Raw genomic sequence first — 13,493 nt, forward strand, 5'->3', positions numbered from 1 at the left:
ACCCTGGCAAAGTGCGGCATCCCCAGAAACCACAACAGGGAGGAGGGGGAGGCAGGAGTGCTTGGTGGGCAAAGTGCATCTGTTAGCCTGGAGCCATGCCCAGACCCTGGAAGGGTTCTTCCTTCCAGCTGGGGTTTGTGAGCAAGTCTGAGGGCAGATGTACGCGTCTGGGTGTGGGCTCCCTACCCTAGCCAAAAGACAGGAAGCTCCACACTTGGGCCTCCAGACACTTAGAGATGACAGGGTGAGGGAGAGAAGGGGATTTCCAGAGCTTGGAGCATGGGGCAACTTGCAGGGCCCAGGAAGTGGGTGAGGAAATTTAGAAGAATAATGACTCCTTTGGGGGAATTTCAAATACTAAATATGCGGGGAGGGGGCATCCCTGGCTTTTTGTTGTTGTTGTTGTTGTTCGAGAAATGTGTGTTGAACATCTACTATGTGCCAGGCACCGGAGATAGAGAACAAGGCAGACACCAGCCATGTCTCCCAAGCCCACGATGTAATGGGGAAAAGGAACAGGCACGCAGGTCCTCACATTACAGCCTGGTGTGTTCAGAATCAGCAGTTGCAAGAAAGTTAAGTGAATGAAGTTAAGTGCATCAAGGTTCTAAGCCCCCCTTCCAAGCTCATCAGGCATTCTTCTATAATGTATTGCCCTTCAGGCAGGTAAACTGTGTGGTGAGTGCTTTGACACATACCATCCGTGACAACAGACACCTCACTTTGGAGGCAGGTCCCCTGGAAAAGGTAGCAAGCTGGTAGTATTCCTTAAGGAGAATTCATCCAAAGAGACAAGAATCACTCAAGTCTACATGGACATCCTATTCCAGGCAACATCTTGGACTTTCCAGAGAGGACCTTCTTGGCTCAGAAATGTAGAGAGGAGCCTGGGGACCAAAATGGGCTGGGATGAGAGCCAGGAAAGAACACAGGCTGCAGGCTCCAGCTGGAGGAGTGGTCCTACGAGCAAGGGGCCAGCAAGGGGCCATCCGGGAGGGACGAGTCAAGACGGGCATGAAGGGTGGACAATTTCAACGCTCAGCAAGAGGGAGGTAGTCCGGAGAGGGAGAATGCTGTGGGCAAAGGCACGATGCTGAGGATGTGCAGGACAACTGGTTTGGTAGCAGCAGGCAGGCCTACAGGGGCAGGGGGAGTGAGCAATATCTAGAAAGAAGTTGGAGTTCAGCTGGGGAAGGTTTGAAAATGTCAGATTGAGAGCCGGGACATTAGGTAAGGGCGACCCATCAAAGGTGTCTGAGCAGGGCTGTAACTTGGCCAAACCCGGATTTAGGAAGGTTAGCCTGGTGGTGACGGAGCCAGGAGAGTCTGGCTATCAGCCAAATGCCAGGTTAAGACTGCGTGGATGAGCGCTCGGACAAGACCACAGGAAGGGAGGTTGGGGATGGAAGGAGACGTGGTAGAAGAGCCGACAGCTTTGGTGACTCAAGGTCTGGCCCCGGTGGCACTTGCTGCAGCTTTGTGCTCAGGACTGAGCCATTCAGCTCAGGGTAAAGATGTAGGAAAGCAGGCATTATACATTCTGCTCCCTCTGAAGCAAGCTGGGGAGAGAGAAAGCAAGAGCCAGAGAGTTCATTTTATCAGAAAGTGAAAGGAGCCACCCAGAGAGAAAATCAGAAGTGGCCATAAAGCTTCATCTCTGCTTCGGTGGCTCAGGAGTGATGGGCCTCATACGGCTTTATTCCAGGAACTCCATCCCCGTGGCAAAGCAGGCTTTGGTTGGGGCCGGAGAGAGCTAATGTCAACAGGAGCCAGGCAGGTTATATAAATGAGAGAGCCGGGCGGGGTAAGAAATATCCCTCCCCAAATAATGTATATTAAGAATTCACAACTTAACTTGTCCTTTCCAAACATCTGCAGGAAGGTTCCTTCAAAGCAGTCAGGTTCTCCCCAAGAGCAATTTGCTTCAAAGTTGCATAGCTAAAAGGTTTTCAGTGCTGGTTTCTCCCAGAAAGAAAAGCCCTGTGGCTCCATCCCTGACCAAAGGGCCCCTATCATCCTGTCCTTCCTGGAACCACACTCCTTGGGCTGCCTGTGGGGAGGTAGGCACAGGATAGCAGTCAGCCCCAGAAAGCCTCCGAAAAGGCCAAGGGTGAGTGCTAAGTCAGCAACAAGCCCTCGGAGAGAGCTGGCTGGCCAAGCCTCCAGCCTGTGAGCCATGGTCAGGGACAGTCCCAAGAGAGTGTAGGTGCTCTACTTGCTCAGAAACACACAGGGGCAATGTTTGCTACCAGTCCTCAGCTCAGGGGACACATTCGGATGCCAAGTGCTGCTTTGCTATTGATTTAACTCTCACTGTTACAGGTCCTGACTGGCCTCAGCTCCGCTGAGAGACACAGCTCAACCCCTGACACAGGGAAGGTTCCGGTTTACAAGGAAGAGAACAGATCCATCCAACTCTGTCCCTCACCGTGCATAGGGACTTCCACAATGACCCTGAGGGAGAAGGTGCTGTTTCTGACCCCTCTATACTCATCTTAACACTTCCCACAGAGTCGAGTACACAGTGGTAGCTTAATAACAACAATTTGTTGGGCCTATAGATGAATGACGGGTGATGAGGAAATCATCTCCCCCACAGACCATCACAACCATAGGACTTGCGATCCTCTTTCAGACAAAGGAGACAGGCATGTGAAGATCGAAGAAGTTCTGCAGTGACCTGGCCCAGAGGGATACCTCCTTGTGTACTGCCCACACTCCTGGAACACAAAACTCCACGAGAACTCCTAAAATGTAAGTTATTTAAAGGAATTCACCCTTCACCCAGGGTCCTCTGGTTGAGTTTATTCTACTCAGAGAGGTGACTGGAGCAGGCCCCCACAATCCTAACCCACCCCCTAATCAGGGATGACACTCACTATATTTAACAGCTAACCAACCAGAGTGATCCTGCCTCACTTGGGAAAGGGTCTTGAAAGACCTCTACTCTGGTAGGCATTAACTCTTTAGATGTTGAATCAGGACGTCAGAGGGAGACATCACTTGAGTGATGGGGGCAAGGTGGGGGCATTCAGGGCAAGGGGCATTTACCAACCAACGTGACATTATTTCAGTACTTTTACAACCTGTTGGGCCACACTGTCGCAAAGGAGTTGAAAGTTAGCCCTGCCCCTATGGGATCTGCTGGGAATTACCACCCTTAACTGAAGGTCTCAGGAACTGCAGTTTAGGACACAGCTACTGTGTTTCATGTTTTGTTTTATTTCCTCAGTCTTCTTGTCTCCATGCTTTAGACTGCATAGTTCCCATTGCCATGTCTTCAAGGTCACAGATATTTTCTTCTACAATGTTCAATCTGCTGAACATTAGACTCTTAAGCCTAGCCAGTGAAATTTTCATTTCAGGTATTGTATTCTCCAACTCTAGAAGTTCAGTATGGTTCTCTCTCTATATGTAGATTCCCTTCCTCCCCATGTTCACATTTTCCTTTAAGTTCTTATATATATAGGGGTGACTGGGTGGCTCAGTTGGTTAAGCATCAGACTCCTGGTTTCAGCTCAGGTCATGATCTCACTGTTTGTGAGTTTGAGTCCCACATTGGGCTCTATGCTGATGGCGTGGAGCCTGTTTGGGATTCTGTCTCCCTCTCTCTCTGCTCCTCCCCTGCTTGCTCTCTACCTCTCTCTCTCTCAAGAATAAGTAAACATTATATATTATATATTATATATGTATAATATATAATATATAATGTTTATTTCTTATTCCTTTTTAAGTCTTCATCTGCTAATTTTATTATCTGTCATTTCTGGGTTTGTTTCTATTGACTGATTTTTCTCCTGATTACATTTCCTTACCCTTTTGCATATTTGGTCATTCTTGACATTCTGAATCTTATGTTGCTGAATGTCTGTATTTTGTCATTGTCCTTTAAACAAATCATGAAATTTGTTTTGGCTGGCAGTCTTGGTCATCACGGATGAACTTATTTTTTATGAGACTTGCTTATAAATTTTGTTGAGGGGACATCTAGAGGTACTTTTACTCTGGGGCTAATTTAGCCCTTCTACTAATGTATAACTTTCCTGGAGTTTCTACTGAATTTTCTGGACATTCAACAAGGTCTCTTCACTTTGGCTGGTTGAAAGTCAAACATGTCCCAGCCTCGTGTGAGTCCTGGAAAGCAGCCCATGCTCCCTTGGCAGTTTAGCTCACACTGAGGAGTTTCACTGTATGTACGTGCAACTTAGTGTTAGCAACTTTCATGAAGATAGTCCTGGAGTCCTTGTTATAGTCTTTCCTCTCTGATCCTCTGCCTTGAAAAGTCTTCTCAGCTAACTCCTCAACTCAGCAAGACCGCTATGGTCTGCTTAGGTTCCCCCTCCCTGTGCTGCAATTCAGAAAGTACTTCCAGCAAAAAATTTAAGGCGACAACAGAGCTTGCCTCGTTTCTTTTTCTTTCTTTCTTTCTTTCTTTCTTTTCTTTCTTCCTTCCTTTCTTTCTGGAATCACAGTCCTGTGGTAGGTGCTGTCCGATATCTGAAAACAGTGATTTTATATATTTTGTGCAATTTTCGAATAGCTTGCATTAGGAATGTATCACAGGCCAAATGTGTCCCCCTCACCTCTAATGCCTAATGTGATGGTATTAATAGGTGGAGCCTTTAGGAAGCCATTATTCATGAGGGCAGAGCCCTGATGAGTGGGATTCGTGCTCTTATAAAAGAGGCCCAACAGAGCTCCTTCGCTCCTTCCTCCATGTGGGGGTACAACAAGAAGTCTGCAACCCAGAAGAGGGCCCTCACCTAACCATGCTCGTGTCCTGATCCCAGACTCCCAGTGCCTAGAACCATGAGAAATAAGTTTCTGCTGTTTATAACGTACCCAGGCTGTGGTATTTTGGTATAGCAGCCTGAATAGACTAAGACAAAAAAGTAGTCTTGGAGAAGTTACTTGGGTATGGTAGAAGTGGGAATCTCCACTTCCTCCGTGGAAGCACATTCAATATAGTGATGTGCTCTTCCAGCCCCTTCTCAAGAGGCTAGGTTCTCAAGAAACAGAAGCTGTCTGTGGCTGACTGAACAGACAAGGAAGCTCAAAGGATCATGGTAGCTCACAGGATTGCGGAAGGGCCAGAGAAGCTGTTTAATACTATCTTTTTTTTTTTTTTTTTTTTTTTTTTTTGAGACAGAGAAAGAGTGTGAGCAGGGAGACAGGGAGAGAGGGAGAGAGAATCTTAAGAAGGCTCCATGCTCAGCACAGAGCCCAACACAGGGCTCAATTCCACAACCCAGAGATGACGACCTGAGCTGAAATCAAGAGTTGAATGCTCAACCAACGAAGCCACCCAGCCACCCCTCAAGATTGTCTTTATAGGAACTATGCCCAACACGTGCCTCAGACACTGTTCTGATGAGAAAACCACTTCTGGTACCATTGCTGCCACCAAATTCTAGACAATCAGTGTGTACAACTGTCACTTCTGCACCAGGAATTCAATTATACCACAACCACCACCGCTACTGCCTACCGGGAGGTGCCACTTCCTGTGTCAGGAACTAAATTGTGTCCCCACCGCTAAAGCTGCAACCTCCACACAGAGTGTGCCCTGTGTTTAACTCTAGTTGCACTCGCTCTTGAGTCTGGCGAGGAAAGCAAGTCTGTGATTTTCAGCTTCTATAAGGAATGAGCTTTTCTTCCCACCAAGACTCATGAAGTGGATGATTCCCCCAATTCAAAATGTGGTTGTGATGCTCAGCCAAAACATCCACCATGGAGGAACTATTAGTGAATCTTGGATGGCTTTCTGGCACTCAGTACTGGAGCATGGAATAAAATCACTCATTTTGTTTCTGGAAAAGGGATCCGCGATCCAGTCTCTTTTGGAGCTTATGAGAGGGGGCCACTGCCAGATCATATGCGTATTCCATACAAGCAACCTCTAGAGAAGTGGCCTTTTGTACAGTTCAGCAACTGGTAGTAACACTATCAGTTCTAATGACCGGTCTCCTGACCTCAGGTTGCAGAAGAAGACAGGAATGAAGATGGCAAAATATTATTAATGGTTCTTGAGCCAAAATTCTCACAGTGGGGCATACTTCTGAGTTTCTGGTATGTAATGAACTGGAAAAAAAAAAAGGATCTAGATACATTCTAGAACCATAACAAGAAGTGAGCCAATCCTATTGGATTTATTTACTGTTCTGATCATTAAGGACCATCGACCAAATGGCGCAATGTTTAAGCCATTACTAACACCTTAGCTCAAAACAAAAACAAAAACAAAAACAAAAAACAAAAAACGAAAAAACTGTGCAGGGTACATTATATCTGAGCCCTAAGAAAAAAGGGTGCTGACAGGAGGTTTTAGCGATGGTAAGGAAAAGAGGATTGGGTATGGCAGATGGGATGGTGCTATAAAGTGGGCCACGTGGAGTCTGGGAAGCAGGGGAGCCCTGGGGAGAGAAGAGGCTGCAATCTGAAGATACTGGGCATCAATGGAGGAAAGAACAACAGAAGATAAGAGTGGCCCGGGTAAAAGGAAGATAACCATTCTACCTCCTTGCCAATAATTCTAAGAAAGAGGTTCAGAGGGTGGAGAAGAGTACCTACTATAAGCCAAGAATTAGGGATTCAGAGTGAGCATATAGATTCATGCATTGACAAACCAACTGACTGAAATTTGGAACAAATCACAGATCTGACTTGGACCTTCTCGCTTCCCTCTTATCTTGAATTGTGCTTTTCCTAAAGTTTTTTATGTCTAGCGTAGCTTGGAGAGACCGAGGAACTTTGTTGTGCAATAATCCTTTTTTTTTTTTTTTTAACGTTCATTTATTTTTGAGACAGAGAGAGACAGAGCATGAACGGGGGAGGGTCAGAGAGAGGGAGACACAGAATCTGAAACAGGCTCCAGGCTCTGAGCTGTCAGCACAGAGCCCAACGCGGGGCTCAAACTCACGGACCTCGAAATCATGACCTGAGCCGAAGTCGGCCGCTTAACCGACTGAGCCACCCAGGCGCCCCAGGTGTGCAATAATCCTGATGGAATGGAATTGCTGGTTGCCTCCCCAGTGCACACTCCCTCCATGGGCTTCGGGTGGGGCCTGATAGGCCAGATCAGGGTAGTCCCAACCCTTTGTCACAGCAATGGTTTCAGGGATGGGCAGTAGCCCAGGTGTAAGGTAACAACAATCTGATATCCTGCTGGCCACCGTGCTGTCAGGGATGAACTAAGCTGATCTGCTCAGAGGAAATCCAAGAGTCATTTGTGTGATGAGTGAGTCAAGAGAAGCTCTCTCTCCTGGGCAGTGTGGTGTAATGCCTGGACCTGGTACAGCCACTTATCCTTCAGGAAGGAAGCCAACCTAAGTAGGAAATTGACCCAAAGAGAAGAGAAAACCTGAGAGAAGTGTAGAAAAAAATAGAGCCAGAGTTGTGATCAAGCCATGCCTGAAGCTCAAGCAACTTCTGAATGTTCTGACTAAGGAAGCCCATATACTTCCTTTGCTAGTGAAGCCAATTGGGTTGACTTTTCTATTTCTTGCAACCAAAAGCATCCTAGCCGTGATACCAAATGATCTATTGGAATCCATTTTTCCATTTCTTGGGTAGATGTGAAGGGACACAAACAAAATGACCAAAAAAAATGAATATATTTTAAAGCCTTACTGTCCTTCTGGGGTTCTACTCTCAGCTTGGTTTAGGCAGGTGGTCACATTGTTAGGAAGAGGAGATGGGAAAGGTTTGAAAAGTGAGCAAGAAGCCCAAAGAAAGGGTAGAGAAAAATAAAAACAGGAGATTATAAAGTAAAAGAGAGGCAGAACGTCAATGGAAACAACACAGAAGCCTCAGAATTATCCTATTCTTCTGGATGCTGTGTTAACCAAGCCCAGTGGATTCTGTCATCTACATATCCCCAGTCCCCACGGCCTCCTCTTTATTTTCACAGTGATGCTTGGTTCAGACCTTCATGATCTCTCTCCTTCTCATGGTCTCTGCCTTTGCTCTCATCCCCTCCAAATTTATTTTCTACACCACCACCAGAGTGATCTTCTCAAAAGAGAGCTCTAAACATTTTCCTACTGAAAAATTTTTGATGCCTCCCTCATGTGGAACATGGGAAAGAGCTGAGCTTTGAAGACAGATCATTTTGAAATCCATCTCTGCCACTTACCAGCTGTGTGACTTTGGGCAAATTTCTTCATTTCTCTACACATCACCTACTTCAACAACAGGCAGGATTCCTTTGATTACCAGTGACAGAAAATGACCCCATACTCATTAGATAAAAGGGGAGGAAGAACTCATTAACTCAAGTGACCAACTGAAGAAAAATAGTACAACAGGGTCTCAGGGATAACGAGAAGCAGAATTCACAAATAGCCTGTACTGTCTCTGCCTTTCTGGGGAGGGGATGGTGGTAAGGGAGGGTTTATATTTCCATTTTTGTTTCTCTCTGCATTTTAGCTTTATTTTCTTGGACTGGATATTTTGTGAATGGCTGGAATGTGAAACATGAATGGCCAACAGCTTCCAGGCTCACATCTTCTGGTTTAGTTCATAGAACAAGGGAGACTCCTATTTTGAATCCCAAATTCAAGCTTTTCAGGAATGGCTCTGACTGTCCTATGTTGGATCAGGCACCCACCCAGGGCTAATCAACCAGGGGCAGGGGCAGGGGCAGGGGCAGGGGCAGGGGCAGGGGCAGGATGTGTAAGAAGATGGCAGCTTCTATTTAAACCACATGATCACAGAGAATAAATCAGAAAGAACATTTAGCAGAAGCAAATGGTGCTGTTCTGGAAAGACAACCCAGTAGATACTCTTTACAAATTTTATCTCGTGTGCTCATATAAACGAGTACCAAGTACCCGGACAGCACCTGAGCACAATACACAGCTCTGCAAATTCTCAATTAAGTTCCCAATTTAATACAAACCAGTTCCCATGCACCACTAATCCTGTACCCTGTTCACCCTAGATGGCTCACCAATCCCAAAAAGTTGTGTACTGTTTCCTCCTATCCTGGTGCAGGGCTGTATTTCCCAGCCTTTCTCAACGTACTCCTATTAGCCCCTTAAACCCAAGCCAGTGATACCCTTCTTCGAATCCTTCCTCAGCACACCCAGACCCAACAGCCTTCTCTGCACTTCAAGAAGCCTCCTCTTAGCCTCCAGCACAGCACTGACCACATCATACGGTAATTACCTGTTTGCTCATCTGTTTGTTTTCCTCCTCTCTTTCCAGAGATTGTGGCTTTCCAGCTCTTCGTCCCGCGTCCAGGAATAAAGCCTGGCATCTAGTAGACCTCAGTAAATGCTTGTTAAATGAAATACAGGATGAATCAATGCAGAGGAGGAAGTAGAGAGAAACGAGGAGAAGGCTAAGCAGAGATTTCACTGTTCACACACAGACCTGTGTGTTTCGACATTAGCAGTTTCAAAGGGAGAATAGCCAGCAGAGTCTGCGGATGCTTAGAAACAAAGTTGCTTCCTGTCCCTGCAATCCCTGAAATGTGAAAGCTGGCTTTTGTTGTTGTTGTTGTTGTTGTTGTTGTTGTTGTTTTTACCACTGTATTATCTTCTTTGCTTGTTGGAAAGTAAGCTTTCTGTTGACATCTATTTGGTCCTGCCGGCTAACCCATCAGTTCATCCACATGCTGACCTGGGGCATCCAGGATAATGCCCCCACCCATCCACATACGCACTGGTTGGAATCAGACCAGAACTCTAAGTATTCCTGGCAGTCAGTCTGGGTTCTTCTATGGGCCAAAGGGATGAGGTCACCATTGCCAATGAAGTCACCACTGCATGATTCATCCAACATCAGCTCCCTACTTGGGGTGCTCTGACATTCCCAGAGCTTCTCCCAGAGCATCCAGAACCTGGGTTCCCACTATCCTTCAAGGTTCCGGAGCTGATCCTCCAGTTTCTTGGATCCTTAGTGAATATCTGCCCCCTCTGAGAAGTATTATAAGAACCGAGAGGCTGGAGTCCTGAATGGGGGAAGCCTCAGGGAAGCCTTTATCCTCCAGTCCCAGGACAGACCTTGTCATCCCTCATAAAGGCCTTCCCGTTGTCTCCAGCAACTGCTTCTCTCCTTGTCCCAAACTTTTTACCAGGATCTCTCCAGACACATTCTGAAAGCCTCCAGAGTTCTCAAGGGTGAGACCTGATTCCACAGATGAGTTCACATTTATAGATGAGAAAGCTGAGGCTGGGAGAAGAGAAGTCACATGTTCATGGTAACACCACTAACAAGTATCAGAGCTGCGACCAAATGCACTCTCCCTGCTGGAGGTACTCTGGTAGCTTCTTAACCTCTTCTGATAGACCTTCCTTTTAGAACATTAGTTTCTACAAATGCTGCCTGAAGAAATGGTCCTGTAGGCAAAGGGGGCAAATCCTCCTTTCTTCCCCTCTCACAGGAAGTGGCAGACACTGGCCTTGAACCAAGACCTGATTTCAAGGCCCTGTCCTGCCTTCCTTAACCTGTCATTCAGAATACAAAAACTATCTTCCAGATTCACTGCATAATCTAAAATAGTGGGGCAATGCCAACACCCACACTTAGACCCAAATGTGGAGGGGTCTGGTGAGATGTTCAGTGTGACCCCACAAAGACCTTCCAATAATCCAGGAAGTCTTTCTGGGACAGTGGAAATCAGATTTGGGGTTTGAGAGTTGAGTCCTGGGAAGTGAGGCATGGGGACATTCTCCAAAGTACGCTCCAGGTCTTTGAATGCTGGAATTAGCTGGAAGACTTTGGGATAACCACTTTGCCTCTCTAGGTCTGTTTGCTCATCTACAACCTCAAGAGAGCTAAGGGAGATGGTCCAGTTGACCTCTGCACAGCTTTTCAACATAGCATTTTCCAATCTTGTGAATCAATGAAAGAAAGCCATTTCTCACATTCAGCAGGGGATGGGAGGTTGTGGTTCCCTGGCACTCTCCCCTGCCCTCTCCTCCAGTGCCTAATGGTCAAAGCAGCACTGTAGGTCAGTGAACAGGACCCGGACAGACAGTATTTCCAAGCTCTGCCCAGGCAGGGGTCAGAAGTTGCCCCCTGGATCACAGGCCAAGTCTTAGAGCAAGGGTATCCTCAGGGATCACAATCCACCACTTCGAAGGACACTCGGGACTGCAAAGCGACCTCAGAGAATGCTGCCTCCAGAGGACGCAGGGGTACATTTGCCGCATCCAGACCCCACAGGGTCTCCTTTTTCTGGCTGTTGGAGGGTTGCTTCAGAGGTTCAAGATACTGTGACTCCTTTAGGCACCAGTTTCAAAGTAAATGATTCAAGTTCGTGCTGTGAACAGCCTGCGTTGTTACTGGGGCGGGGGGGGGGGGCGTGTGCCAAGCAATAAGCCAGCTGTGGTGGTCCACCACAACCCCTCCCCCACCACCTCGCGCGCCTTAAAAAAAAATTTTTTTTAAACCTCTTGGCCTTTCTTCCTTCCCCATTTCTAGTTCTGTTGTGCACTTAGAGGCCGATAGGATGGATCCTACCTTCCGGGTGGGGTTTAAATATACATGTATAATTTTGCATGACTATTGCGTCATCGTTGAAGTCGTCGTGGTTCCCCAAGAGGCCTCCTAGGCTTCTTCAAGCACCGGGCCTTTGGACGCTTCCGGGCGCTGCGGGCACTTGCGCGAGGAGCCCTCGGCTCCTCCCGAGCGCTTCCTTCTCGGCCTCCTCCCCCAGCCTCACCTTCCCCCCACCCCCTCGCCACCGCACACCGCCCCAGCTCCGCGGCTCCTCCCCCTCACCCCCTCCCCAGCCCTCGCGGGGAGTCAAGCTAGGGTGAGCGGGCAGGGCTGAGCGGCGGTCGCGGGCGGGGCCCCGGGCGCGGGGCGCGGAGCCGGCGGGCGGGGGCGCGGGGTTGGCGGTCGGCTCTCGGGGAGGCGCCTGGGCCCGCCCTCCTCCGGGGCCCAGCTGGGAGGGGGCCCGGACCCGCGCGGGGCGGGGAGAGCCGCCTGGCCCCTCCCCTCCACTGCCCTCCCCAAAGTTGCCGTCTCCCCTGGGGCCGGCCAGTCTTATGATCCAGCGGATCCTCCTGGGGAGGCCGGGCCGGGGAGAGGGCGCCGAGCGGCGGGGGCAGCGGGCGGGCGCGGCGACCGGGGCCCGGGCGGGGATCCGGGCAGCGACCGAGGCGGCGGCAGAGCCCCGTGCCCGCCGCCCCCTCCCCTCGGGCGGGGGGAGCCGCTGCATGGGGCCGGGGGGGCGGCCCTGCTGCGCGGAGCGGCGGCGGAGGCGGACCCCCCAGGCGGGCTGGGGCTGAGCCCGGGGCCGGGGCGGGGGCTCCGGGGGGACCATGCCCGGAGGCCGGCCGGCCGCAGCATGGCTCACGGGCCCGGCGCGCTGATGCTCAAGTGCGTGGTGGTCGGCGACGGGGCGGTGGGCAAGACGTGCCTACTCATGAGCTATGCCAACGACGCCTTCCCGGAGGAGTACGTGCCCACCGTCTTCGACCACTACGCAGGTAAGCCTCGGAACTGCTGACTAAGGGGCCGCTCCCCGGGCCGGGAACTTTGGAGCAACTTTGGCGGAGCCCCCTCGCCGCCTCCCCCGAGCGCGCTCCCCACCCCTCCCCCGCCTTGCCCTCTACCGGGCGCCCGGCCCCACCCCCAGACCTCCCCTCCGGCGCTCCCAGTCGCCGGCTCGGTAGACCCCTCTTCTACTCCTCCCCACCCCCGGCCCAGTCCCAGCTCACCGCACTTCCCAACCCCCGGACGCCCTGGGCCGACCTCCATGACCTTCCCACAGCCTCCTCCCTACTGCCCCAAACCCCCGGGGGAAGTACTTAGGGCACCGGGCGAGACGTGGCTACGGGACTTGGGAGAAGAGAGTGGGCAGCGGGGATCACATCACACGCTGGCCTCACACCACTTAACAGGGCACAAGGGAAAAGGGGTGACATCTCCCCGAGAGCGCCGCATGCCTCCGGCTGGGTTGAGATAAAAGAGTCCAGGTGGGGTGCGAGGTTGCCCCAGACCCTAGATAATTGAACTTCTCTCCCCACCCCCATTTCTGCCCTTGCAGTCAGCGTCACCGTAGGGGGCAAGCAGTACCTCCTGGGACTCTATGACACGGCGGGACAGGTGAGTGTCTTGGCCCCTGGCCGACATCCCCTTGCCTTTCCTCAATTCAGGGTGGCTGCAAATGGCCTTTGGAAACTGAGGTGTCGAAGAGGGAGGGTGTGTCTGCGAGGGGCCCCTCTGGATCAAATCTTTATTTCTTTTTTCAAGTCAGCAAATTAGGAAAAGGAGAAACACAGGCAAGCACACACAACGCAACAACAAACCTAGCCCAGCCCACCCCATGTGAACCCCTGTGCTGTGAAAGTTTTTGCCTGTGTGTGCTTTCTGTATGGTGCCTGGTGTGTGGGTCCCAACTCCTGTTGCAAAGTGGCAGCGGCCAATCATGAAGCGCCCTTATTTTTAGTTGCAGATGACCAGGTCTCCCCCTCACAGCCTCTGTCTGGTCCCTCATTGGAGAGTGGTCTGCCTGCCCGAGGAACCTGATTGGTGCG

The 13,493-nt window shown here is 50.0% G+C and overlaps 2 protein-coding genes across 4 annotated transcripts in view; one reads left to right on the top strand and one right to left on the bottom strand.

Moving 5' to 3' along the window:
- The window catches only part of ATP6V1E2 (ATPase H+ transporting V1 subunit E2), a 51,789-nt gene extending 40,914 nt beyond the window's left edge, over nucleotides 1-10,875 (bottom strand). For both annotated transcript variants that reach the window (XR_006960216.1, XM_047068723.1), the window contains exon 1: nucleotides 9,169-10,875. The gene's annotated coding sequence lies outside the window, so the exon portion shown is untranslated. The remainder of the gene's footprint in view (nucleotides 1-9,168) is intronic.
- Nucleotides 10,876-12,266: 1,391 nt separating this feature from the next.
- RHOQ (ras homolog family member Q) overlaps nucleotides 12,267-13,493 on the top strand; it is a 34,698-nt gene continuing 33,471 nt past the window's right edge. The window contains exons 1-2 of one of the 2 annotated variants that reach the window (XM_047067802.1): nucleotides 12,267-12,443; nucleotides 13,004-13,062. In XM_047067802.1, coding sequence (XP_046923758.1) covers nucleotides 12,302-12,443; nucleotides 13,004-13,062 — 201 coding nt within the window. In that variant the 5' untranslated portion in view covers nucleotides 12,267-12,301. The remainder of the gene's footprint in view (nucleotides 12,444-13,003; nucleotides 13,063-13,493) is intronic. The other variant, XM_047067801.1, reaches the window with a different exon arrangement.

This window comes from Lynx rufus, unplaced genomic scaffold (genome assembly GCF_022079265.1).
Source record: "Lynx rufus isolate CCGP_SWC_20201006 ecotype Redwood Valley unplaced genomic scaffold, mLynRuf1.p SCAF_8, whole genome shotgun sequence".
Lineage (NCBI taxonomy): Eukaryota > Metazoa > Chordata > Mammalia > Carnivora > Felidae > Lynx > Lynx rufus.